The sequence below is a fragment of the Myotis myotis genome, unplaced genomic scaffold, assembly GCF_014108235.1.
Source record: "Myotis myotis isolate mMyoMyo1 unplaced genomic scaffold, mMyoMyo1.p scaffold_m19_p_3, whole genome shotgun sequence".
In the NCBI taxonomy this organism is placed as follows: Eukaryota; Metazoa; Chordata; class Mammalia; order Chiroptera; family Vespertilionidae; genus Myotis; species Myotis myotis.
The window spans coordinates 26,784,234-26,812,103 of NW_023416335.1; the positions used below are offsets into that span (position 1 = coordinate 26,784,234).

At 49.5% G+C, this 27,870-nt stretch overlaps 1 protein-coding gene and 1 pseudogene across 1 annotated transcript; both read right to left on the reverse strand.

The window, feature by feature from the left end:
• Nucleotides 1–1,463: 1,463 nt before the first annotated feature.
• LOC118651394 (coagulation factor X-like) lies at nucleotides 1,464–27,764 on the reverse strand. Its single transcript, XM_036300528.1, has 8 exons — nucleotides 27,635–27,764; nucleotides 24,725–24,885; nucleotides 16,531–16,555; nucleotides 15,296–15,409; nucleotides 13,490–13,621; nucleotides 8,565–8,827; nucleotides 5,078–5,195; nucleotides 1,464–3,688 (listed from the first exon to the last, which is right to left on the reverse strand). The coding sequence occupies exons 1-8, from the start codon at nucleotides 27,702–27,704 to the stop codon at nucleotides 3,090–3,092; spliced, it is 1,482 nt and encodes a 493-aa protein (XP_036156421.1). The 5' UTR covers nucleotides 27,705–27,764; the 3' UTR covers nucleotides 1,464–3,089.
• On the reverse strand, nucleotides 17,917–23,591 carry LOC118651397 (annotated as a pseudogene).
• Nucleotides 27,765–27,870: the final 106 nt, after the last annotated feature.

The following is a 27,870-nucleotide window of genomic DNA, read 5'->3' on the forward strand; positions in this document are numbered from 1 at the left end:
TCCCTAACTCTCTGTCTCTGTATCTCTGTCTTATCTCTCTCTCTCTCTCCTCTCCCTGCACCCCCACATACAGGGGAACCCTGCCGTTAAGGGTCGTCTGTTGAGGAGCTCCTGTGGCCGTTCTCCTCTCTCCGCAGCCTGTTCCTGTCCTCCCAAGTCTCAATTACTGCAGTTCCCTGCATGCTGACATTTTTGGGGTGTCCAGGCCCTCGCCAGCTGGATGTGCCCGACTGACCCCTCAGTGACTCGGGGCGAGCCCTGCAGAGAGAAGTGTGTGTGTCCTTCCCACGGCGCTGTGTTGGGCCCACCTGATGTCAGGCACACCTGGCTATGTGCCCAGCAGATCTTGCTGTTATAAAGCTACCCTGTCCTGCTTGCAATGAAACAGTCACTTCCAAGCATCTTCTTTCTCAGCAATTTGTCCGCCAGGGTTTTGGTGTCCCAAGGGCTTGCTTGATCAGTGATTGCTGTGGTGGTCGTGGAGCAGGGTCCTGGTAAAATGGAAATTGAGACCCTCTATGCAAATGGGGATGGAGAGCAAACACCTCCCCCCCCCCCCCCCACCGGCCACCATCCTGCTGGAAGGCCTCAGCCCTGGTGCCCCACACCTGTGGGCAGGGAGGGCTTCAGGCCCCAGACTCTCCAGGGAGCCAGCAGGCCCTGCCCCTGGGCAGGAACCTGTGTTCTTGGGAACCTACTGGCACCGTTGACTTGGCCCCCCGCCCCCCATCCCCCATGCAGCTGGCTTACATTCTCTCCTTTCCTCCTAACTCATGCTCAGCTGGGCCTCCCTGTCCCTTCAAACCTCACATGACCATCCAGAACCCCCTCCCTGTTTCTGGGCGAGCAGTCCCTGGTTGTCACCTTCACTCTTCTACCCTCGGGAACTGAGCATGTGTATGGGATGTGGCAGGGCCTGGTGAGAAGGTGGTTTTGTTATAGTGCTGCAACCTCTCCCCTGTCTCAGGAGAAAAACATCAAACCTTTCCTCTGTCCCCGTCTCTGGTCCCTCAGCCTTGGTTCCTGCTGATCTCTGTGCTGCAGGGCCTCTCCCTCCACACCCAGCAGCCCCTTAGGTCACCTCCCCGGGAAGCTCTGGTGGCAGCAGGTAGGGGAGTATCCCTCCCACACGCCGTGGCCCTGTGTAGGGTGAACACGTACATGAGGTGGCTTCATGAGTTCGTTTTCCCAGGAGGACAGTGTTGCTCAGAGGTAGAGTTAGGTTGTTCCAGGGCAAACAGGAATTGCCCCATCCGTGAGCCCTCCACCAGCACCCTCCCCACGGCAGCTAAGGGCATCGCTCCCTCGTATTTCCTCTAGAACCTCACTGCCTTGAATTCCGTTTCTGGATGGGGAGGTAAGCAGACCTATGGGCTCCTCCTGCCCTTCTCTCTGCTGTGCCTCAGTTTCCCTTCCTCTCTGATACGTACATGAACTCTATTGCCAATAATAATGGCCAACAGTGAGAGATCAAGTAGTAACAGCAAAGGTAGGCTTTATTTGTGAATTTCCCCTGGAGTTCCCTCTGGACCCCAAACGACCTTTGATCTCCAGAAACAGGAACCCAGGTCTGGGGTGAGCCTTGGGACGGAGACCAGCTGGCTGCATGGAAAACCCTCACCCTGACCTCGCCGCGGTCTCCTGCCATCGAGGCCTTGTCTCCAGGAGGGGTCTGGGGAGCCCTCTGGGGGAGGCGCACTCTGAGGAGGAGTCAGGAGGAGAAGCGCCACCCTCGCTTGGCTTTTCCCGCTCTCAGACGGTTTCTGGGAAACGGTGGACTTGTCCACATTGACTTTTCTACGCTTGCAAGTCTCTTGTTTACAGTGAACTCCAACCTTGCAGTATCTCCTATTTACACACACAAAGCTGCTGACATTTTGGGGAGTTTTTGTAGCGGGACTTTGAAAGTTTGCTTAGCAAAGTTACGCAAAACGCAAACTCCAGAGGGACATTGGGAACACACTGGTCTGGTCCCAGGCGACCTTTTCCATTTTCTAAAAGCATGTTTGACTTTCATGACCATCTAAGTTGAGGGTCAGGACTTGGACGGGAAAGGACTTGGCATTTAAACATGATGCGGTCGAAGAGAGGGGAGCCCTCCCGCAGCCCCGACCACTATATGCCATACAACACACACGTGGGGGTCACCTGAGGAATTGTAGAAACTTAGGGCTCGAGCCCACCCCACAGACTCTGATTCAAGTGCACTGGGCTGTGGCCTACATGAAGGACTGCAGAGTCCCCTGATCTGGGGCAGTTAGTACCTAGTGGACATGTAAGTTGCTCAGGCAACTACAGCAAGGTGGGCCCAGGCGTGGGCACATTTTTAAAGGGCCCCAGGTGCACCTTTGTCTCTCTCTAAAAATCAATAAAAACAAACATCCTCAGGTGAGGATTAAAAACACACACACAAAAACAAATATAAGCACCCCAGGTGATTCTAGCATGAAACCAGAAAGAAGAGCCAGTGGTTAAGTCAATGTTAAAATGCCCCGCCAATGAACAGCTCTCTGGGCCTCCCCTTCCCAGGGAGTCTGCCTTTGACAGGAAGCCCCTGGGAGATACACTCACACCCTTGTCTCTGTCCGGACTTGGATGGTGAACCACAGGCCTGGGAGGCTACGCTGGACCTGGGGCAGAACCCGCCCCGACACCAGGGTGCGGCCACCCTTGCTGCGCCTTGTCTCTGCTCCCAGAACCTTGGGCATTTATTCTCAAGGGTCCTGAGTGAGGCCTGCCCAGAGGGCAGTTTAGGACAATCAGAAACAGAAAAATGTGCTATGCATGGAAAGGGCCCCCCACGGTTTTGAGCAGAGAGTCATCGGGGGAGTGTGAACCCCTGTTCTGTAAAGTATAACATTTCCAGGAGGAAGCTTCCAACCAGGCAAGGGAAAGGCAGGACCCGGTGTTCCAAATGACAATTTCATTTCCCACTTCACTTGAGCAAGGGCAAGGTCAGGCTATGGAACCAAAACAATCACCATAGAGAGGAAACTTACTCCAGGATTCAGCCTGTTCAGAGTGGCACGTGTTAACACACAATGAGACACCAATGGCTGCCAGGGGTGTTGGGGGGCGGGGGGAGGGCATTAATCTAATGACAGGGGAGCGGCGGTGACTTCTGGCTCACCCTGGGGCCTGGTCTTGGTTTTTTTCATGGACCTCTCGATCCACTTGAGGAAGTTGGTGACTTTGGTGTAGATCCCGAACTTTCCTTTCCGTGCACATCCTTCTCCCCAGCTGATGATGCCCGTGATAAAGTAGGTGTCCTTGAACCGGGTGACATGGGGACCCCCGCTGTCCCCCTGACAGGCATCCTCGAGCTTTGAGTCATAGCCGGCGCAGAACATGTTTGGGGTGATGCTGAAGGGGGTAGACAGCTTGCATGTGTTCCTGTCCACGTAGGGCACCTCCAGCATCTTGAGGGTGACGGACGTGCGGCCCATCTCGTGGATGCGCCCGAAGCCGCTCACGATGCCCGATTTCTGCGTCATGAGGGTGGACTCAGCCCAGTCCTTCTCCGGCAGGCAAGCAGGGGCCACGTTCATGCGGAATTTGATGGGCGTCTTTAGCTTGAGGACAGCGATGTCACAGTTAAAGGTCTTATTGTCAAACTTGTTGTGTTTTATAATCACCTCCACCTCGTGTACCATCTCGTTGCCGTCCTCCTTCTCCGTGTTTCGATCGCCTGGAAAATGGTGAGAGCACGGCCGTGTTAGCCCACTGGGCCACGCGTTCTTGGTGGGTTACTTTTTAAAGGAGCTATTGTTGTTTTTTCTACTTAAAAAAAAAAAGGTATGTAGTCACTAGGAAATTTGAAAAATATAAGAAATCATAAAGAGGTGAATTAAAATGACCTTCAATTTCACTACTTTTAGTCAATTTTTCTATGTACGTTCAGTTCTTCAGGGACTTCCAGTTCACTCATTTGTCTACACATATTTCCCGAGGAGGTACTGAGTGCCAGGGACACGAGGGAGATGAAAGCCTGAGGGTCTAGACCCGCGCTGTCTAGAGGCCACCACTAGCCACAGGGGCAATGGGCACTTGAAGTGTGGCTGGTCTGAACGGAGACGTGCTGTGAGTGTCAAATTTCAGACTTAGAGTGAGAATAATACTCAAAATAGCTCATAAATACGTCTACAATGGATTACATATTGAGACATTCTGGGCGTGTTGAGTTAAATATGATATATTACTAAAATTAATTTCACCTGTAAGCTTTCAAAATGTATAGTGGAAAAGTTAATGTAACTAGCACATTAAAATTCATGTGGCTCACATTTGTGTCTTTCATCAGACAGCTCTAGAGTCTGGTAGGGAAGGACAGACATTACGAAATAATCCCACACAAAAATATAAGGAACAGAGAGACTCGGTGCGCAGATGGGGGCTCTGGAGGGCTCCCTAGAGGAAAGGTCGCTGAGAGGAGACCCAGCACTTGGGGCATGGACACCAAGATCCTCAGGGAGGACCGTGAGGGAGGAGAACTGGGCTGGTTAGGACCATAGAGACTTGTCAGCTTAGAAAGACTGACTAGACCTGCCCATTTTCCTCCTACCTCCCCTCTTCTCCTCATCTTCACCCTCCTCACCTTCTTGTCTTCCTCCTCTTCTCCCTTCTTCTTCTCATCCTTCTTTCTCTCCTCCTCTGCTTCCTTCTTCCTTTTCTTCCCCTCTTCTATACTCTCCTCCCCTCCCCCTCGACCTTCCTCTCCTCCTTCTCTTCCTCCCCTCCTCCTTATAGCTCTCCTCTCACCCCCTCCTCCTCCTACTTCTCCTCTCCCTCTCTTCCTCTTCCCCCTCCTCCTTATAGCTCTCCTCTCCCTCCCCCTCCCCCTCATCCTTCTTCTCCCCTCCCTCTTCCCCCTCCTCTTTAGTGATCTCCTCCCCATCCCCCCCTCCTCCTCCTTTTGTCCCTTCTCTTCCTCATCTATGAAACTCCCCCCATACACCCACAGCCTGGATTCCAATAATTTTATCTAGTGTTTCCAACAAATTTGATCAGTTCTAATTGTCTCTGAAAATTACGCTGTGACAGTGGGACCTGCAGGGGTGAGGGGTGTGGTGCCACTTACCTACCCTCACCTTGAATCGCTTTTCTTGGTTAAGACAGTGAGCGGCAGTGAGGATGTAGAACTCATTCAGGATGGTGCCTCCACAGAAGCCTTCATTGTTCTCCTTGATGAGATGAGCCTGCAATGAGAAAGCCAGGGTCAAACAGGTTGAACTTGACTTTCTGAGAAGAGGAATTTGGAAACTGTAATTCAAGCCTTCCTCTTCATTGCTTCTGCCTGGATCAGGGCATTTCCCTCCTATAGCTGGTGTGCCCACCTGAGCCTCCGCCACCCCCTCTCCTGGCCCCGACCCCCACCCTACTGCCCTTTCCAAGGCGAAAGCTGTGGCATCTTCAGACTGGAACACAGGGCCGGAACCAGCACACCTACAGTGTTCTCCTGACCACTCGGGCTATGGCCCAACATGGCCAGTCCTGTAGACCTGAGCTTGCATCACCACACCTGTCCCACTGGCCATTCAGTCCTAGACCCTGGCACATTCTCTCTCCAAGAGGTGGCTCATGGTTGACCCCAGCCCACCTTCCCATCTCCTTCCAACCCACCACTCTCTGATTCCACAGCACGGGTATGGGCAGCATCTCATGCCTTCTGGTCTTTGCTTTACCCACCAGGCAACAGACCCACTTATTCATTTAATCTACAGACATTTGCTGGGGTCCTACTAAGTGGCAAGTGCTAGCCACTGAGTAGAGTTGTGTCACAATTTACCTGCCTTTTCCCCGCCTGGTCTACAAACTCACGCTGACAATAACTAGTCTTTTATTAATTCTGGTTTTGTCACAGCACTCTTTTTTTTTTTTAAAAAAAATATATTTTATTGAGTTTTTACAGAGAGGAAAGGAGAGAGATAGAGAGTTAGAAACATCGATGAGAGAGAAACATCGACCAGCTGCCTCCTGCACACTCCCCACTGGGGATGTGCCCGCAACCCAGGTACATGCCCTTGACCGGAATCGAACCTGGGACCTTTCAGTCCGCAGGCCGACGCTCTATCCACTGAGCCAAACCGGTTTCGGCCTGTCACAGCACTCTCTAAAGAGTTATGCACAGATAAACAATTGTCACTGCGTTGAAGATCTTTATTGTCTCTGTCGCTATGAAGTAGAAGCCAGTCTGTGGACAAATGCTTGCCTACACTGGTGTGACTTGTGGCCTTAGAAGGGATCCACTATTCAAGCCAATCTCCCACGGCCCATGGAAGGCCACCGTCAAGGTTAATTTCTGTGGAATCTATGTGCCTACTTCTGTAAGGGGTTTTCACCCTGATTTTGGATTTGGGAGTGAGGAGTATTCCACCTGGGAGTGAGCATTGATGGGGCAAGTGAAAGTCACCACCCAAAATTCTCCTATATTTCTTTCCTCCCAAAGAACTGTCGTGCAAATCCAGAGCTGGAGCATTTTTTTCTCCCCTTTATTATGGGAATTCCACATCCTTTAAGCAACAGTTATTGGCTGGGGATATGTGTGGGTAAATGAAACAAATAACATCAAGTTCTAAAAGAATTCTTGAAGATGTTCCTGTCTGGTATGTAGTACAGATGTTCCTTGACTTATAATGGGTCACGTCCCAATAAACCCATTGTAAGTTGAAAATGTGGTAAGTAAAAAATGCGTTCAATACACCTAACCTACTAAATAACATAGCTTACCTAGCCCACCTTTAAGGTGCTCAGAATACAATAGTCAAAGACATTGTGAAATACTGGTCGCTTCCCCTCTTGATCTCCTGGCTGGGCTCACTGCCAGCATCAGGAGAGAGTATCATACAGCACATGGAGAACCCGGGAAAGACCAATGTGTATCACTTATAGCATTGTAAAACTGAACCATTGTAAAAGTCGAACCATCATAAGTCAGGGGACTTCTGTAATGTTTCTTTGCCTTTTTTTTTTTTTGGTATCATTTATCAACTCTTAATACAACTTGGATGATGAGTGAGAGCAAGCCAGTCTTTCTAAGATTGGACACCATCTGTTCTTCTTAAAATGGAGATGGGGCTACTTGTGCCAACTGGAAACGGGAGAGCAAGAATCATGAATTCCCTCCTACAGACTCATCGAGGAACCGGCTGGTGAGGATCCTTCTGCCCAGTCCCCTTACCTGTACCCTCTGCCCTTGGAGTCCCATCTAAAACCACCCCCAGGCTGACACCTCCACCCGGAAGGCGCTTGTCCTAGTCTTCCCAGTGGAACTTCGTTCTATACCCACTGGTACCACCTTCGTGGCCTTTATCACATCAACTTGAATTGTGGTCATTTGGGTGGACCTCCCCTCCCTTCCCAGATCTAGATGTCCACATGTCAGAGAAACAGCTCTGATGATCTCATAGTCTACACACACAACCCCAACTCTATGCCAGACATGCAAGTTCTCCATAATTACACTTGGAGTGAATGATGACTAGATGTTGAAATGTCCTGTATTGGCTCTTGATCATTCAGACAAATGCATAGCTGTCGTGTAGCTTGCAGATGAGGGTGAGCTTAGGTAACTGGCAGCTCTGGGATTTTGCTTGTAGGAGAAGCCATTTTGGCTTTGAACACTAAAAATGTATTAAGTCCAAGTTAGGATTGCTAGATAAAACAGCAGACATCCAGTTAAATTGGAACCAAAGGAATTGCAAATAATTTTTGGTATAATAGCATGTCCTAAGTAATATCTGGTATATATTTACATTACAAATTTTTCATTGCTTATCTGAAATTCAGATTTAAGTAGAAGTCCTGTGTTTTTATTTGCTAAATCTGCCAACCTTAGTACAAATGAACAAAAAAAGGATTTTTTTTTTAACCTTTGGTAACAAATCGATGTATTTTTCTCTAAGGCAGTGGTTCTCAACCTTTTGGCCCTTTAAATACAGTTTCTCATGTTGTGACCCAATCATAAAATTATTTTTGTTGCTACTTCATAACTGTAATGTTGCTACTGTTATGAATCATAATGTAAATATCTGATATGCAGGATGGTCTTAGGTGACCCCTGTGAAAAGGTCGTTCGACCCCCAAAGGGATCACGACCCACAGGTTGAGAACTGCTGCTCTAAGGTACTCTCTGCCTCATTAGAATTTAGGTGTTTCAATAAAAAAGTTTTACCAAATTAGAAATGGAACAAGGAGAGTAAATCTTTCTGCCTCCAGTCGAACAGAAGAGCAAGCAGAGACCTCACCCACAATCAGGGGAGATGCCCTTTACCTGCTCATCCAAGGCCTAAGCTGGCACCCCATCTCTCCTTCTACTGTAGGAGAGGTTTTAGGGCTCAGATCCTGAGCATGGGATGGGAATGGGCAGCAGGGGTGGAGGGCGTAGGCAAGCGCCCAGTTCCTTCTCATCTCAGGTTCCTTCAGCATGGGAGCTCAGAGCCTGCTGAGGGTCCACATGTGTGCATGGGCATCATGATCCCGGCCTCAGCCTCCATGGCTGTGCCTCTAGTGCCTAGCCAGAATGGATTGCCCATCCAGTTAACTCACTGAACGTGCTCAGCACTTACCTGCCAGGGACACTCGCCATCTTTGCAGTCCCTCCCTCCCACTATCCTGACAAGTGAGTTCTCATCCTCTGCAGAGCTTGGCTGTGTGTTATTCAAGCCCAGCAGATCCAAAGGGTTTGTAGTTGGATCCAGGTCTCCATCGAAAGGGTTCATGGTGGGATCCAGGTCTTCACCGTCTTCTGGGGGATCCTTGCTGCTGTCGGCAGTCAGGGGCTCTGACCTCCTCCTCCGTGCCAGAGTGAGTTTCCCACAGGGATAAGGCTCTGGAAGAAAAACCAATGGCCTGGGGCTTCAGCAAAGTGAAACCCTCCCTGCACCGCATGCACAATTCATTAGCATTAGGAGGCATAGGGAGGCCAGAGAGAGAGAGGCTCCAACCCCCAAGGTTACGGGTCAGGTCAGAGGGCCTGGAGAATTGCAGGTGGGGAAGCGTGAAGTGTGTGCTTGGTAACTGGGAAGGGTGTGAGGAACTCTTGGGGTGCTGAGTGCCCTGTGTCTTGATCTCGGTGGCATTACAAGGTGGACGTCACTGTCATGATGCAGGGAAAGTGCCCTTCCCGTCAGTGCCCACACTGTGTGTCAGTCTCACCTACAGGACCTGCTGCAGACACCGGCTCTGTGGCTGACCAGGATGCTGAAGCATTGAAGGGGATGTCTGAAAGCTACTTGGAAAATGCACCCACATACTACAGAGGCTGACAGTGGACAGAGGACACAGAGGGGCAGGCAGGCGATGAAGCAAGCAGAGAGGTTAATGGTTGAACCCAGGTAGGCACGTATGGGTGCTCACTGTCAAATCCTGTCAACCCTGCTGTGTGTGCGAACATTTTCTAATAAAATACTGTTCTTGTTGTTTTTTTAAATTGTTCTGGGAAAAAGGGACAACATATGCAAACAATCTGAGCCATAAGAAGGAGCACTGCACAACATGGCTTTGTATGATAATGTCTATCAGGGATGACTACCCTTAAAATCACCAAGCTCAGGGGAGATGTCAGCTAATACCAGAAAGCTTCCTTTCTGTATTACTACCATCTAAGAAACTGAGGCGGAGAGAGGGGCCAACGCCAGACAGAGAAAGGGAGAGATGTGGAGGCCCATCAGAAAACAGAGGACAACGAAGATGGTGACATAGGTAAACACCTGAACTTGCTGCCACGCACAACCACATTAAAACTACAACTAAAAGACAAAACGAATAGCATCCAGAACTACAGGAAGGCTGGCTGAGTGGAAATTCTACAACCAGAAGGAAAGAGAAAAGCGCACTGAGTGCGGTAGGAGGTGCAGAGGTGTGAAGTGTGGAGGTACAGAGGCGCGTGCGAAAGGGGCTGACAGCTGGGTACGCTGTTGCCTTTTTCAACCGGGAGGGAGATACAAGCTCCTGACTGCTCTGAAATCCAGTTCTGGGAGAGAATCTGGAGACCCAGACTCATACAGAGAGAAACTGGACTGTCTGGCATCAGGCCGGAATGTGAGGGCGGCTTTCTCGCAGAGGTGCTTGCAGCATTCATTGTTCCTGCACAGGGCAGAGGGACATATTGACCCAGGGACCTATCGGGGGAGGGCCGATGGCAACCATTGCTGTTTGCACCGCACCATGACTACGTGAGACCACCCTCCACCCAGTTTACAACCCCACCCAAGCTGTGCAGAGGCTTTTGCATACTAATGGCCTGGCCATTCTCTGCCTAAAAACCTGTCAAACTGCAGCTGGGTCAGAGAACCCCAGAGCTTCCAAAAGGCCTAAGGCTGTCAGCAGCCTGCATTACTTCACAGCTGTGCCTCATCTGGGCACCTCCAAACCCCTAACAGAGGAGGAATCTGCAGATCTCTCTGTAGCTCCTGTTGGGTGGCCTCAGGCAGTAGGTGACTTTGCACCCCCTTGGAGATCCAACAGCCAGTCTAACCAGTGGACAGAATGAGACCATCCAGACTACAACTCTTAACATCCATAAGAGACACACTTAGGTGGCAGACTCAGTGAGCACCAAAGCCCCACTGAAGCAAGTCCTGCCCCATAAGGGTGTCTCCAGCACAGAAGTTCTCCCATTGTAGACACAACTGGTCCTCACAGCCAATTGGCATGGAGGTCAATTCCTCCCAGTGACACCAACAGCAATCAAGGCTTAACTACAACAAGACTGTGCACACAGCCCACAAAGGGGTGCACCAAGAGTGTCCACCTCAGATAATTAGGGAGGCCGAGCCACTGGGCCTCATAGGCCACCTAGCATAGAAAGCCACTCTATCAACACAGGGAAGCAGCCAAAATGTGGAGACAAAGAAACAGGTCACAAATGAAAGAAATGGAGGAAAGCAAACTACTGGATATAGAGTTAAAAACCACGGTTATAAGGCTACTCAAGAATCTTCTAGAATCTTCTGAGAGATATAGTGAGACTTCAAGGATATGAAAAAGGACCAATTAGAAATTAAGCATACACTGACTGAAATAAAGAATAATATACAGAGATCCAACTGAGGGTTCCAAGAATCAAGTCAAAGATTTGAAATATGAAGAAGCATAAAACACCCAACCGGAAGAGCAAAAGGAAAAAAGAATACAAAAATAGAAAGATAGTGCAAGGAGCCGCTAAGACAACGTCAAGCATAACAACATCCGAATTATAGGGGTGCCAGAAGAAGAGAGAGAGCTAGATATTCAAAACCTAGTTGAAGAAATAATGACAGAAAACTTCCCCCACCTGGTGAAAGAAATAGACTTACAAGTCCAGGAAGCTCAGAGAACCCCAAACAAAAGGAATCCAAAGGGGACCACACCAAGACACATCATAATTAAAATGCCAAGAGCAAAAGACAAAGAGAGAATCTTAAAAGCAGCAAGAGAAAAACAGTTAGTTACCTACAAGGGAGTACCCATACTGTCAGCTGATTTCTCAACAGAAACTTTGCAGGCCAGAAGGGAGTGGCAAGAAATATTCAAAGTGATGAATAGCAAGAACCTACAACCAAGATTACTCTACCCAGCAAAGCTATCATTTAGAATTGAAGGTCAGAGAAAGAGCTTCACAGACAAGAAAAAGCTAAAGGAGTTCATCACCACCAAACCAGCATTATATGAAATGCTGAAGGGTATTCTTTAAGAAGAGGAAGAAGAAGAAAAAGTTAAAGATAAAAATTATGAACAACAAATACATATCTATCAACAAGTGAATCTAAAAATCAAGTGAATAAAGTATCTGACGAACAGAATAAACTGGTGAATAGAATAGAATCAGGGGCATAGAAAAAAAGTGGACTGACAATACTCAGGGGGAATTGTGTGTGTGTGTGTGGGGGGGGGCGGGAAGAGTTTGGCCAAAAATCATACACCTATGGACGAAAACAGTGGGGATGGGGGAAGGGGGTATGGGTAGGGGGTCGGGTGGGAACCTGGTGGAGGGGAGCTTTGGGAGGAAAAAGAGGAACAACTGTAATAATCAGAACAATAACGATTTATTTAAAAAAGAAAAAAAAAACAGATGGCTCCTCTCTGCCTCAGTGGGTTTGAGTAAAATCAGATAAGCAGAACATAGTTCTTTTTAGTGTTTATGAGGGCTCCAGCAGGATCTGAAGGACCCCTCCCCACCCCCAGCAGAGTTGTGCTGTGTTAGCTAGAGATAAAGAGTTTGGTGATGATATTAGTAATCAAAGTCCTTTGAAATACTGAATTGGGAAGTTTACCTGACCTCCCCCCACCCCCAAATCACACTTCATTAAATTGATTTGTAATTATTCCTGGAATTTAAACAAAATTTGCGTGCATGTTACAATCAACCCCCTATTGTTGAACCAGCATAAGTTTAAAAATCTCATAACCAATGGAGATGTAAATGATACTGTCTTTTACTTGTTGAGAGAGTTAATGTTATTTAATTGTAGTCATTCTGGAATGTTCCTGCCTTGTGGAGAGGGCCTGGGACTTTGCATTTGTACACCCTCACCCTCACTAACCCCCCTCGAACAGTTGATGCTGAAGCTGTGGGTCAGTCAGGGAACCTGGCTTTGCAAAACAAGTTGGTGCCTTTGTGAGACAGAGAAAGGAGTGGCGCCTCAGCACCACTGGCTCCAGTTTGGCCCTGCAGCATAGGAGGACCTTTCTACATGTGTGAGACCCCAGGGCCTGGCCCGTACTCAGCCCCTTAATAGGCCATGCCCTCCCGAGCTTCTAGGCCAGACTCATTGTGTCCAGCTTTAATCAAAGAAAATAATAAATAAATTTGATTAACATTGAGGCCCACACAACCTAAATTAGTTCTGTTTTGTTGTTGTTAATCCTCACCCGAGAATATTTTTTCATTGATTTTTAGGGAGAGTGGAAGAGTGAGGGAAAGACAGAGAGAAACATCAATGTGAGAGAAACACACCAATTGGTTGCCTCCTGCACGAGCCCCAACCAGGGTCCTTACTGGGAAAGAGCCTGAAACTGAGGTGCGCTCCCTTGACCAGAATCGAACCCAGGACCTTCTGGTCCACAGGCTGAAACACTATCCACTGAGCAAACCACCTAGGGCCTAAAATAGTTCTCGAAGGGCCTTGGCTCCCCTCTTTCTAACTCTCCATCTCCTACAGTCAGGCCTGGGCTGCCCTCACCCGACTTCACTCCCATCTTGGTTCATTCTAACTCCCAGTCTCTCAAGCCTCCTGTCCTATCCAGGGGTACAAATCAGGCCTCCACACACTCATTACATAGTTAGGGTTTGCTACGAATCAGGCACTGTGCAAAGTGCCCTCCATGCATTGCTCCCATAATTTGCACATTTACTAAGCAGTTAGGTAATATCACCAGCCCAATTTTCAGGCAGCTCCCAGAAACAGGGGTTTGTCTCCAAATCTGCGGCCCACCCCGGCTGCTCCAGCTGTCCTGAACTGGCCTCTCTGACTCAGGGAGCCCTGGTGGAGTGGCCCGATGCGCCTGTTACCTGTGGAGATGCAGGACTTGCCATTGTCATCCAGGATGTACCCACTGGCACAGGAACATACCACGGAGTTCTGCTCCTCTCTGCAGAACTGGTCGCAGTCCCCGTTGTCCAGGCTGCAGAATTTTCGCATGGCTGTAAGGGACGCATGTTGGTTCTCAGGACAGGCTGAGGAAACTGAGGCTGCAGCTGGCCGGGAGGAAGGACAGCAGCCCCAGGGGGACATACACCCACCGTGAGCCCTACAGCAGCCCCTGGCTAGAACAAAAGGCCGGAGCCACATGTCCCATGCACATCAGCTGGTGCAAACAGGATGGGCTGCCCAGAGCAGCTGGTGGGGTGACAGGACCATGCCTGTGCGTGTGCTCTTCTCACTGCCCAGGCTGTCTGGGGAAACCATGGCGAACAGTTAGGGCGAGAGCTGAGTATCTGCTGGGCCCCGGCACCAGCCTTCCAGGAGGTCCTTACATAATCTGAACATGGCCAGTGAGGGCCCTGGAGGCTGGAAGGGTCTGAAGTTCAGCGCTAAGAAGGCACATGGGTCCTGACCAGCTTGGAAGGGCTGCCTGCAGGAGGGTGGGTTCCTGGCCAGGGGCTCAAGAGGAGCCTGGTGGAGTGGCCAGAGGCCCACCCACTCTGAGGCAGAAGAGTCCCTGTGTAACAAGGGTCTCAGAGACGGGTCTGGGCCCCAGTGCGGTGGGAAGAAGAAACAAAACAGGCAGTCCACATCCTGGAGGCAGGCCAACCTGAGTGCCAAACTGGCCCTTCTGTCACTTGTGTTTTGAGGAAGTTATTTCCACCTACGGGCCTGGGTTTCCTCACTTGTAAAGTGGAGGAGGCCGTGCCACCTCACAGGATAACCTCATGGGTCATGGGAAGCTCTTGGCGCAGTGTCTGTGTGGACCCGAGTCTCCCTGGACCTCAGATCCGCAGCTCTGCCTGAGCCAGAATCACCCACCTGCTTCCTGTGTGCACTGAACTCGACCTCCAAACTCACATCAGTGATGCTACCCTGGCCGTTTACACTGTTCATTTGGGTTTTGATGAAAAAGATGATTATAGTGTGAAGATCAGCGTTAATGAAACTTTAGAAAACATTCACCATGGCCCTGGGGTGAGAGCCAAAAGGTGTGGAAGAGCGGCAGCTCTGGATTGGGATGAAACGATGCCTAATTGATATTCCCGGCAGAGAATATTCTGAAGTAATCTAATTCAAGAGCACATTCCAAAGATTATAAATTAAGTAATAAAAAGAAAAGCAAATCTTTCTCTTTAGGGAAATCCGGTTTAATATTAAAACTAATTTTTATTTAAAAATTAACCAGCATATTAGGAAAACTCCTAGTGACTTTTCCAAGATTAATGAAATGTTTCAAATTTTTATATTTGGACAATCCCTAACAGTTAGTATTGGCATGTGCACTGATAAATGTGAAGTGTGGTGATTTAGAATCATTGCTCAGGACCACAAGGAATATAAGTCACAACGATGAGGGATACATTCTACTCCAAGAAGGAAGTCAATTCTTGTTTCTATGTTAGTGGGCCACATGCTTCATGAATGTTCCACAGCCTCTCTCAGAGGAATGGAGAGGTGACTGTGTGTTTCACTGAACTCCAACACTGAGTGGATTGTAGGGCCATTAATTTTTGTTGTTTTCTGTGACTACAGTGGCCCTTCATAATGGAGCACAGACATCAGAAGTGAAATGTGATTGTTCCCTTGGACATTTTGACTTTTTCCCTCTTTCCCACATTCGATTCTTCAGGTAACTTGGACTTGAAGGCCTACCAAAAAGAGGAACTCACGTAATTCACAGTTTCTGCCTTCATATCCTTCCTGACAAGTGCAGGTGTATTCCCCGAGGCCGTCCTTACACCTGCCCTGATTCAGGCAGGGATTGCTTTCACACTGGTCACCATCTGCAAAGAAAGGGTTTGGAAACTGAAGCTTGTGGGCAATTTCCATCACCATGGAAATGACTTTGCTGTGTTGATCTTGGCACACATTTTTTCAGATAACTCGAATGAACGTGGACTTCTTCCTGTTTCCCTGTAAACAATTTCTCCTAACTGAACTACCTTTTGTGGCTCTGTGTACATGATGCTCTTATCTTACTGGAACATTGGCTGAGTTTTCCAGTTTTTGCTGAAATGTTTGACAGCATTTTTATATTAGAGAACTCTAGGATGGTGACTACAATGGGACCATCTGGAAGGGTGGAAGGCATGTGAGTGTTTGACACTGGACAACAGAGATGTTAGGGTTCCTGTTTCCAAATGCTCTGGGGGTAAAATGAGAATGCAGAGACAACTGCCCAGCACCAACACGGGACTTCACATTTCTTGGTGCATTTGTACAATCTAATTTAGAGATAAGTCCAATAGTCATTTTGAGAAATTTGAATGGAGTTGCCAGAATGAAAACATTAGTCAGGATTAATGCCATTTCAAGTGGTATAAGGATTGACTCAAGATGCTACCTTATTATAGGGTCCAATCTTTCAGACTCTATCTTTTTCCTAATATACTTGGATTTTTAAAATTATCACTAAATTTGGTATTCTCAAATGAGAATATACTGATTTAAATCTATATGTAGGTGGCAACATGAGGATTAGTGTAAAGTTACTATAAAAAACTATTTTACATCCCTAACTGGTTTGGCTCAGTGGATAGAGCATCGGCCTGCGGATTCAAGGGTTCCAGGTTCGATTCCGGTCAAGGGTATGTACCTTGGTTGCGGGCACATCCCCAGTGGGGGGTGTGCAGGAGGCAGCTGTTTGATGTTTTCTCTCATCAATGTTTCTAACTCTCTATCCCTCTCCCTTCCTCTCTGTAAAAAATCAATAAAATGTATTAAAAAAACTATTTTACAATAACTGTTATGGAAATGCTCAGACGGAACAAGTTAAATACATAGGATTTAAACAGGAACAGAAAGGCAATTCAGGAAGCATTTTTAAAGTTCAAACACAATTTCTCCCAACTTAAATAGCCTAATGAACTCCTCTCACTTAAGATCAAAATAGAAAACATCTCACCTTTGTATTTATTCCAGAATTCATTCTAAAAGAGAAAAAATATTTTAAAGAACATTAGGGAAAGCACAGACATTTTACACCTATAACAAATTATAACCTAATAACTCAACTTGAATAGGATACTTTCCCAAACAGAGGTCATTTTCCGAAACAAATTGCTCTAGAACTATTCAATCTAAACGGGAAACTATTTTTTTAGATCTTCTCTATCTATAAAGGTACAGATAGTGGCTTCAATCACCATCTCTGTTGAATATTGAAAGTGTATTTTCAAGTGAATCTCCAAGAAATGGATTGTACCAAAAATGCTTTGCTCTGTTTGCTACTCCAGTAAATGGTTTTTAGTTGAAATATTTGGGTCAAAGATTCAATAAAGAAATGAATTATTGGTTAACAATCATGGTAATTTAGAAAATAATCATTGGTAATTAACTCAAATCAGGGCATCAAGAGCCTACATTCACTAAAAAATGTTCATAGAGTAAAAAATTTTTTTTCTGTCTATAGTAGGTTAAATAGTGTCTCCCAACCCTCCAAATTCAGGCGTAAACTCACAATGTGACTTTTATTGGAAATAAGGTTTGTGCAGATATAAGTAAGGTATCAACTGAGATGAGATCCTACTGGATTAGGGTGGACCCCAAATCAATGAGGGGGTCCTTATAAGAGACAGAAACGGAGACAGACACACGGAGAGAAGGCCATGTGAAGATGGAAGCAGAGATTGGAGTGATGCATCTACAAGCCAAGAAATGCCAAGGATTGTTGGCATCCACCATAAGCTAGAAGAGAGGCGTGGAACGGATTCCCCCTCAGGTCTTCCAGAAGGAACAAACCCTGGTGACACCTTAATGTCGAACCTGTGGTCTCCAGAACTGAGAGAAAAAGCATTTTAAGACACCCAGTTTGTGGTTTTATTTTGCTTTATTTATTTATTTTTTTAGTGTCTTAATGTGGAAGCTTAGAATATCAATTTGAGACCTTTCTTCTTTTCCAATAAAAACTTTTAATGCCCTAAGTTCCCCTAGAAGCACTATGTTGTATATTCGTTTTTGTTCAGCTGAAAATATTTTCTAATTTCCTTTGAGACTTTCTCTTTGACCCACAAATTATTTAGAAGTGTGCTGTTTAATACCCAAATACTTAAGAAATTCTCCTGTTACTGATTTTTGGTTGATTTCATGATGGACGGATAACATTTTATATGTCTTCAATCTTTAACATTTGTTAAGATGTGTTTTATGACACAGGATATGGCCTATCTTGTAGAAAGTTCCGTGGATGCTTGGCAAGAACGTGTATTCTGTTGTTGTTGGGAATCGTACAATTATCAGTTAGATTCAGGTCGAGTGATGTCTGGAGAACTGCAGGGGATACAAATGATAAACTCACAACTCTGTGGTACTTTGAATTCTCGTTTTCTTCAATGACTGCTGCTATGTACTTTTCAGGGCCCTCAAATAGCGGCTCCATGCAGTCTACCCGGGTTTTGTAGTTACATTCCGTGGGAGACAGGGTGGAGTGTGCTTTCTCCATGGTACTTGGAACCAGACTTGTGGCTAACCTTTGATCCAGTAATCCTCTTTGGAGCAGCTGCTCTTCTTAGGAGATAACCCAGAACTATGCATGTGCATGATTTCATAACAGTAATATGAAAACAACCTATATGGCCAAAACGGGAAAGAAGTAAATGTGTTGATACAATAGAATTTAATTTAGGTCTTTAAAATTATAAGCATGGTAGCTATGTATAGAAATAAGGAAGAGTGTTTCGGAAATGATGCTGAGTAAAAAGTAGTACCTAAACTTGGATTGGAATTACAAATATTCATTAATATTTTGTGTATGTATTTCATACACAAAACTATACATATGTGAATTCAAAGAGCATTTAAAAGTGAAAATAGTTCTTGAAATTATGAATAACTTTTAAAAATAGTCAAATCATGTATTTGGTAAGGTGTGAAAATGAGTTCTCCAATGCCTCTTCTCTCTTCTGGTGGCTGAAATGGACATTGGTGGTCAAACGGATAGAAACATACACGAATCCCTTGCAGACCTTGATCTTTTGCAGAAATACAAAGATGTCTGAGTCCCATAATTTATAATGACTATTTTCTAGACTGAAGTGCCAAGTGTGTTTTCCAATGTATTAGTGGTTGCTATATTCTCCTTCCTAGCTTCAGGTTTTATGGGAGGAAACATAAGTACTTCTGTAATGTTACTGGAGACTGTGAGAAACATGGTGATGCAATGCAGTTACTACCCAAGCCCCAGCCAGCTGTGGGCATTCCATGGCAGTACAGAGCTTTTCATCTATGAACACAGCCTCCTCCTCATCAGTGCCTTTGATCTGCTCTTCCTTACACTCCTTCCTCCCTCTCTTTCTTTCTTCAAAAATTTTTTTAAAATATATTTTATTGATTTTTTACAGAGAGGAAGGGAGAGGGATAGAGAGTCAGAAACATCGATGAGAGAGAAACATTGATCAGCTGCCTCCAGCACACCCCCCACCGGGGATGTGCCCGCAACCAAGGTACATGCCCTTGACCAGAATCGAACCTGGGACCCTTCAGTCTGCAGGCCGATGCTCTATCCACTGAGCAAAACTGGTCAGGGCTCCTTCAAAATTTTTAAGAGTTTATTTGAGGCAAAACTGATGGTAGTTGCCAGGAAGCAAGGTCTCAAATGCTTCTGTTTTGTTCTTTAAAAAACTGCTTGCTGCTGCATGGAACTGTTTAAGTCATTGTAGGTACTGCACACTTCCTTCTTTGTGACAAATAGCTCAAAGTGCTCAGTGAGACCCAGTGTGGTCCGTTTGGCCAAACATCTCACTATCCGTGGGTGATCACAGATAAATATGGGGTTTCTGCGACTCACTTTCAGGAACTCTCTGACAAGATTATCAGAGTCTGGCTGTGGCCTGAGGTAAAGGACATTCAGTAGCTTTTGCCACACAGGTATTATTAAGAATGTTTTTTAGTTTCTTCAGTTCTGAAGAAGGTTTGTTCCTGGCAGGCTAGTTCCTCACAGGGCTTTCTCACGTGCTTCTACCATGCTGACTCTGTAGATGGGGTGAAGTCAGTCTGATGGGTTTGGCCTTCTGGGCCATTGGGAGAATGGATGTGATCTTGTCTGTAATGTGCTTCACCATCCCTGATATAATCTCCATGGTTTCAGGAGATCATCATGATCTGTAGAGGCCATGTAAAATTCACTGCTGGTGAATTAGAGTCAAATCATCTGGAACTGGCATTCAATTTCACAAACTGGGACAATGCCACTGCTCACCAGCATCTTATGGCAGAGTTCTGGAGCAATTCTTATATGTAAGTTCATGTCCAGCTTATTTAGCGAGGTGATGAAAAACTTGGGCACATCTCCACTAGAAATGGCATTCATCCTAGGAATTTCAATGTCTAGGAATCCCAACTTACCAAAATCTTCTTATCCATGTGATGCTATTACTGTGGATGATAAATTTCTTCTTTACAAAGTCATTCAGGTCCAAGCCCAAGTATCTCCAATGATGTGTTTGTCTTTGAGGCCAAAGTGAGGATTAGGTGAAATATATGAGAAAGGAGGCAACAGTGTGATTTTGTGGAGAATGACGCTCTGCAAACCCTTCTTCGTTTTTTTCTTTTCTTTTCTTTTCTTTCTTTCTTTCATTCTTTTTTTTTTTTTTTTTTTTTACCATATGATCTCACTCATTTACAGAAAATAAAGAACAATATAAACTGTTGAACAAAAATAGATACAGAGCCAGAGAAGCATGGAACAGACCATCAAAGGACAGTGGGAAGGCTGAGGCGGGTTGGGGGCGTGGAGGCGGGGGTAAGAGATCAACAGAAGGACTTGTATGCATGCATATAAGCACAACTAATGGACGCAAGACACTGGGGGGTGGGTGGGAAGGGGTGAGCACATGTGCTGGGGGTGGTGGGGGGTGGAGAATCCTTGGTGGCTTTCCCAGGACTGTGAAAATGCCTGCAAAATCTCACCATGGGGTTTCTATTTCTCCTAAAAGCCCCCTAACTATCCATAAATGCCTTTTCTTGGGAGTTTTCTCTGTCTCTTTGCCCCGTCGGCAATGTGCTTTCTCTGGTCTTCAGGACAAGTTCCAAAAGGAGGCCTGGGACACCCGGGCCGAACAGGCCGCAGCGCCCATGGCCTCAGTTTCCCCGGGCGTTACCCACCGCAGAGGTTTCACGGGGAGCAGCTTACCACTCGGCCGGCCCCAGAAGCCCCCATCTGCTTGTCACCACTGAAAATCAGTCCCTTCTGCACGATAAGGTCAGGCCTCGAGTGACGCCTAACTGACCGCAACACCTCCTTTCCTTGTCTAAGAGGCCTCTGTCCCTCGCGTGGCGGCCCCCTCCCCAGTGACCAGGCCCCTCTAAAGCCGTGACTTTCGGCCTCCACCCACAGCTGGTGTGCAAACTGCAACATGGGCCCCGCAAGGGAGCGCGTGTCCTCGGGTTGGAGACGGTGGGACCGGCAGGGGACGGGAGGGCAGACCCCCAGGGGTAGAGCCACTACCTTTTCCAGGATGTGCTTCTCCTGGAGGGGTCAGGGCAGGCGGCAGGGCCACCAGCAGGGGCCAGAGAGCAAAAGAGATACGCGGCTATGGCCAAGGGTCCCCACGGAAAGTTCTGGAAGTTGGCTGGCTGGGCATGCGCAGAGCACAAGTCGGCCACCATTGGTTGGCTGGGAGGGGCAGAGCGCCTCGGCCCCCAGTGGTTGGCTGGCGGCCCGAAGTCCCGTCCGCCGCCGGGACGTGCAGCACTGCGTGCACCCCACGCTGGCCTCTGCTCTAGGGGCCGGGCTGCTGGGGCCCGGGCTCCGGGAGGAGCGGCCGGCGCCTGGGAGGCCGGCGCCGGAGAGCGCGGCCCGCATCATGAAGGAGCAGCTCCCTGCGTACCTGACGCGGCTCCCGTTCCAGACATCATTACCAGGTTCGCTGGGCTCACAGGCCATCCCCACCTTCAGCCCTGTGCATGCCCAATGCGCCGACCTCGGGTACCGCACCCCCAGCCGCCACCCCTCTATTAGGGCCTTGGGCAGCCGCCTGTCTTTGGGCACTCGGGCCCCTCGCGCACCAGCTCTGAGGGGCCGAGCGCTGACGCAGCTCACCCTTCCGAGTGGGGAGGGTCCCGCCGGGCCGCGTCCATCCCGGAGACCGCTGCGTGCGTGTGGGCCGGTGCCGAAGCAGGGAGTGGGTGTGGAGGGTGGGGCCTCGGAGGCCTTTCCCGCCCAGCCGTGCCCGCTCTCACCCCCCAGCGCTCTCCGTCCGTGTTCGCAGCCGGCGGGCATGCTGCTCGGGCACAGTCGGCCCGGCTTGTCCTGGGGGCGTTCTGCCCGCGGACGGACGGACGGATGGATGGACAGACGGACGGGCGGGCGGGCGGGCGGATGGACGGAGCAGCTTTCCTGCGGGTGAGGGTCGCGTGTGGTCTCCCCGGTGGCGGGGCGGGTCGCGCGGTGGGCCGAGGCCGAAGTGTGCGCTTGGAAGGATCGGCCGGCATCCCGGGCTCGCGTCTGCAGCGGTGGGATCCCCGCGTGGTTCACCCCGTGGCCCGTACAGGTCCGGCGCCTGACCTCCACGTCCAGCCTCCCTTGTCGCGCCGGGGCCCTTCCTTCGTGGGTCCACACCCACTCGCTTGCGTGCGCGACCCCTCCCGGGGTCACCGCCGATGCACCCCCCCCCCCCCCGCCCGCCTCCGCACGGGCGCGGTACTGGGGGAGGAGGAGTTCTTGGCCCGCGGTGGCTCCCGTCCCCTCCGGCAGATCCACGTGGTGACGGGCGCTCTCCCCGGCTGGGCCCCTGCCCGACGGGGACGGACATTCCTGGCGAGCGGGGCCGCTCTGCTGGCTCTACCCCGGGCCCTCTCCCCTTCGTGGGGTGGCGGTGTGTGGAGGGGAAGGGCTGCGGAACCGCCCCACCGGGGTTCCAGGCCGCTGGTCTAACGCAGCCGGCACTCGGCCCGCCTCCCGCAGGGTGTGGGGGTGTCCCGCCCTCGCGCCTCCCTGCGGGGAGAGCTGGTTCTGCTCGGCCTGGGCCCTCGGTGGTGCCCCCGGAGCGCTCGGGGACGTCCCTCGGGGCCCAGGCCCAGCGGGTGGTGTCGGATCCCGTTCCCTGCGAGCCCCTCGGGTCACCGCTGCCCGGTGCCCCGGAGGTGCCTGGGGGAGTCGGGCCGGGCCATGAGCGATCCGATGGGGCGAGTCAGCGACGCCGGCGGCTGCCCGTGGCTTCTGCGGGTTCCTCCTCTGCCCTCCGTGGATGTCCGTCTGCTGGCCTCTGGCGGGGAGCCGGCTGCCGGGCTGGGGTTGGTGTCCTCAGCCTTCTTTGAAGGGTTTTCATCGCAGTAAATCAGCCTCACCAGAATAATCCTCCCTGCAGCTGCTCCACATCTCGGACCCAGTTTGAATCAGGACAGTGAGGCGTCCATTTCCTGCGGACCCTCCAGCAGGCTTTTCGGAGGACCCAGTCGTCAGCGTCAGCAGGAGGTGTGGAGTCTCTACCCCATCCTGAGTACCAGACCGGTGGGAGGTGCCTGCCCTGTGGTCATCCCAGGACCATCCCCAGCCCGCTGTCCACCTCAGGGCAGGGGGCAGCCTCTTCCTGGCTGCTTTAGTCCTGAGCTGGATGCGTAGGTCCCATTCTTCGTTTTTCCAGATTCTCCTAAACTCCAATTATGTCTCCCCGAGGCAGTCTATTATTGATATAAATAAATTCTTCTGATTTAAAATTCCTTGAATTGGCCATAACTTGCAACTTCACCTGTACTCGAAGGGCACAGAAGATGAACCTCCCGGGCACTTCTGGCATAGAGACTACCTACCCCTTAAGGTGATGTTGGTCAGGTGGTCTGCAGGTGCAGCAAGCGAGTGGGTCTACATGGAGCCTGTGTGGTGCAGGTCTCCTCATTCAGCATGTGGTGGAAGCTCAACTGTGGTCTTGCAGTGTTAATGGGGGTCCTACAGTGTGGATGGGGATCCTGCAGTGGGGATGGGAGTCCTGCAGTGTGGGTGGGGGTCCTGCAGTGGGGATGGGGATCCTGCAGTGTTAATGGGGGTCCTACAGTATGGATGGGGATCCTGCAGTGGGGATGGGAGTCCTGCAGTGTGGATGGGGGTTCTGCAGTGGGGATGGGGGTCCTGCAGTGTGGATGGGGGTCCTGCAGTGGGGATTGGAGTCCTGCAGTGTGGATGGGGGTCCTGCAGTGTGGATGGGGATCCTGCAGTGTGGGTGGGTTCTGCAGTGTGGAAGGGGGGTCCTGCAGTGGGGATGGGGGTCGCGCAGTGCGGATGGGGGTCCTGCAGTGTGGTTGGGTCCTGCAGTGTGGATGGGGGTCCTGCAGTGGGGATGTGGGTCCTGCAGTGGGGATGGGGGTCCACTGTCGGTTGTCAGTGGTGTGTGTGGTGGTGGTGGCATCAGCCGGGCCTACCTGTCTCTCTCGGAGCTGCTGCTTGGCCTCCTTCTCTGCTACTTTCTCTTCAGCTTTCAAGTGTCTTCAGTTCATTCTTTCCCAGTTTCCATCATTGCCATTCACTGCCACCTCACGTCCTCATGGCAGCCATGTTTCCCCAGGGCCCTACCCAAGGTGGGTGAGGCTCATGAGCAACTTTCAGGGAAGCCTTTGCTGTCGTGTGCCTGTGCGCTATAGCTCTGAAGGCTGCAACTCAGGTGCCAGATGTCAAATATGGCTGTGGCCATGGATCTGAGCAAAACCCAATGGCTCCCGTGTGTGTGTGTGTGTGTGTGTGTGTGTGTGTGTGTGTGTGTGTCCCAGTCCAGGGAGGTGTTGGCCAAGGGCATGAATAATTTTAAATAAACTTGTTATGTTTTAGAATAGATTTAACAATACCTTCAGAAGTTCTCATAATTCTTATAACCAATTTTTGGCCATACCTTCTCAGCTTCCTTCCCACAAAACAAGGAGATATATGGTGGGCGAGGAAACAGGAATGAAAGCATTGCAAGTGGTAGAAGGAGACAGGCTCCCCACCTCCCGCCACAGAAAGCCTCTCCTGAGCTGTTCTCTGTGGCGGAGGCCACAGCACAGAAGGGCATGGGGTGAAGGCCCAGCGTGGGCGACACTGACAGCCTTCACAGACAGGGAACGGGGCAGACAGCATCTCCCGTCAGGCCCAGCACCGTCCACACCTGGCCCTCCGTCTCACCAACCCTTACCGTCTTCTCTGTGTCCTCAAAGACTTCTCGGGCCTCTTCATAGGAGCAAGTCTCTTCCCAACACTCTCTTTCAAGGTTTCCTTTCTTCATCTCTTCAAATAATGAATTTGCCCTCCGGACCCTGTCCAGGATGCTGTTGGCATGTTCCCGGTGGATGAACACTGGAAGACAGGGAAGCACACAAAGTACTTATCAAAGTATCAGGTCTCCTCCCTGCTGCAAAAGGCTGAGAACTCCTTCCTCAGGCACCAGGCAGCTGGGAAAGAAATGCCCACCTCCCTCATGATTCCTCCTTGAGTTACATACAGTGCCTGTTCTAGACCCCACACACCCTTTTCTGGAGACGTAGACACATCCCATCCAATCCACTACCACCCTCCCTGCACATTCACACCCAGCTTTAGGGTGGTCAATGCAAACCCCCTCTCCTGAACTCTCCCTTCTCAGAGTGGTTCCAGGCCACTGTCACCTCCCTCCCCCCAACCGGCTACTCCACTCTGCTTTGGCTCAGGCTGTGCCCCTCCACTCTCATCCTCACCCTGAGCCTCACCTACCCTGCCGGTCAGAGTTCAGTGGGGAGTTGTGATATGTTTTGATCACAATCTACAATTATAGATGATTTATATCAAGTCCCAGGACTCCCAAACACAAATTAAAACAGAAGTTTTGCCCTAGCTGGTTTGGCTCAGTGGATAGAGCATCAGATTGTGGACCAAAGGCTCCTGAGTTTGATTCCGGTCGGGGCACATGCTTGGTTGCAGGCTCCTCCCTGGCAGGGACTGTGGTCGGAGTGTGTGAGGGAGGCAATCAATTGATGTGTTTCTCTCACATTGATATTTCTCTCTCTTCTACTCTCTCTAAAAACCAATGGAAAAATATTCTCAGGTGATGATTAAAAAACACACACAACAAAACAAAACAACCCCAGAAGTTTCCACCCGGCTGGTGTGGCTCAGTTGGTTGGAGCATTGTCCGGGACACCAGAAGGTGTCAGATTCCTAGTCAGGGCACACACTTAGGTTGTGGGTTCCGACACTAGTCAGGGCACGTATGGGAAGCAATTGACGTTTCTTTCTCACATCGATTTTTCTCTCTTTCTCTTTCTCCCCCCCACCACCTTTTGTTTCCTTCCTTTCTGTCTCAAATCACTAAAAACATATCCTCAGGTGAGAATTACAAAGAAAAATAACAACAGCAATAACAAAAACAAAACAGAAGTTTCAAGAAATAGTATTTGCTATAATTTTCTACAAAATAGTACTTACTACAAAATTTTCTACTTGATTCTGTTATTTTTCATTAAAAGCAAAACCCCACTAAATTGATTTCATGACTCACTAATGAGCCATGACCTGCCAGTTAAAACGTCTTGGGTCAGAGAGCCTCTGAGTCCTCCCTGTGCTCTCTGTCTGCAGCTGGCTTGTCCCCACTCTCTGCCTGAGTCTTATCTCTCCCTCACTCACCACTCCTTTTCTTCTTTCCATTGTGGTACAGGAGGCCCTCGGATTCTTTTCCTCGCCCTCTGCACTCCTCTCTCTTTTCTCCACTGAAGAGTTTAGAGTTTCACCATAATACTCTCCACGTTGGTATTGCTAGTCCCAACTTTCATCCCAGCTCTCTGCTTTCAACTCTCTCATCATGGTGGATATCTCCTCTCATCGCAAACTCCAAACTCCCATGTCCAAAACCAAAACACACACCCAGTACTACAGAATCTAGAAGCCCTGAGTTTCCAATACACCTTGGTCACCTACTACTTAATATTGGCAAATGCAAATTACAAGACATAGGCTTACTTCTTCGAGGTGTTTTAAAGAGTGTATACACTTCCCAGTGTCCAGTGTGGCACACATTAGGTGCTCAATGAAGGTTCGCTTCATTCCTACCTCAAATCACGTTCCCTTCCAAATTCCTCATTTCTTTTTGTGACATGAGTGTTACCCCAATAGCATCAGCCTCAAACTTGCTAGTATTTCTGGGCCCCTCCCCCATTACTTCGAATATCTGCTTCAATACCAAGTGCTGACTTTGAAATAAAATCTGCACAGCAGTTTCTCCCCTCTCATTCCCCTCCATGGGTTTCTTCCCTGTTCTGCTTTTCTCTTTCATTTTCTGACTTTTTACCGCTTTCTCCTCTCCTGTACACCTGGGTCGCTCCTCAGGGCTCCTGTCCTTGCACTTGACCTAGGATGCAGACAAACCTCAGGGGTGATGCCACCTCTGTTCTCTCTTCTGACTTTGCTCTGCTTCTCTCCTTTCTGAGCCCTTTCTCTTTGGACAGGCCCTGGGGCCCTGGAAGGTCCAGACACCCCCATCTGAGCCAGCCTTGGGCAGCCCCTCCCCCTGGCTGAGCCAGCCTGAGGGTGGCAACACCAGCTTCTCTCTCATTCTCCTCCCTGCCCTGCTGTGGACACTCTTCTCTGCCTGGGACTGACCCCCTCCCGTCCTCTCCCCCAGCTCATGTTGGCAGAGGAAAGCGGCTTCTCTCTGTCTCTACCTGCCACCTCTCCCTTCGCTCCCTCTCTTTCTTAATCTCCCCCTCTCTGTTTTCTGCCTCTCTTACTTCCTCTGTGTGTGTGTGTGTGTGTGTGTGTGTGTGTGTGTGTGTTTGTCTTTCTCTGTCTTTCTGTCTGTCTATGTTTCTCTGTCTCCCTCTTCCTCTGCCCATGTGTTTCTATCTGTCTTTATGACCTCTGACCGGCTGTCTGACTCTCCACCCACAGGGAGGCACACCTGGCCCTAAGCTACCTTGGCTGAGACCACCAAGCCCAGCTGTCTCATGTCAGCCTTTGACAGGGGACGGGCACCCACTGTCTACACTGTGGAGGTTCAAGGGCATCACTCCAGCTCCCCACCCTTTCTCCTCCTCCAGGAGACCACCACTGTAGCCTGAGGTCGAGGGGTGCTTACCACTTCCCCCGGGTGACAGGAGGCTGGCCAGGGAGGCACTGAGCAGGAGGAGGCACAGCAGGCCGGCCATGGTGTGGCCTAGGACAGTGTTGCGGTGGAACTGTGATAGGCTTCCAGGGCAAGGTTCACTCACCCCAGCTCAGAGGGTGGAGGATTGTCCTTCTGCTTATCACAGCCTTCTGATTGGAGCCTGTGCTGGCTGTGGGTGAGGGACAGGGGGCAGGTGAGGGACGGAG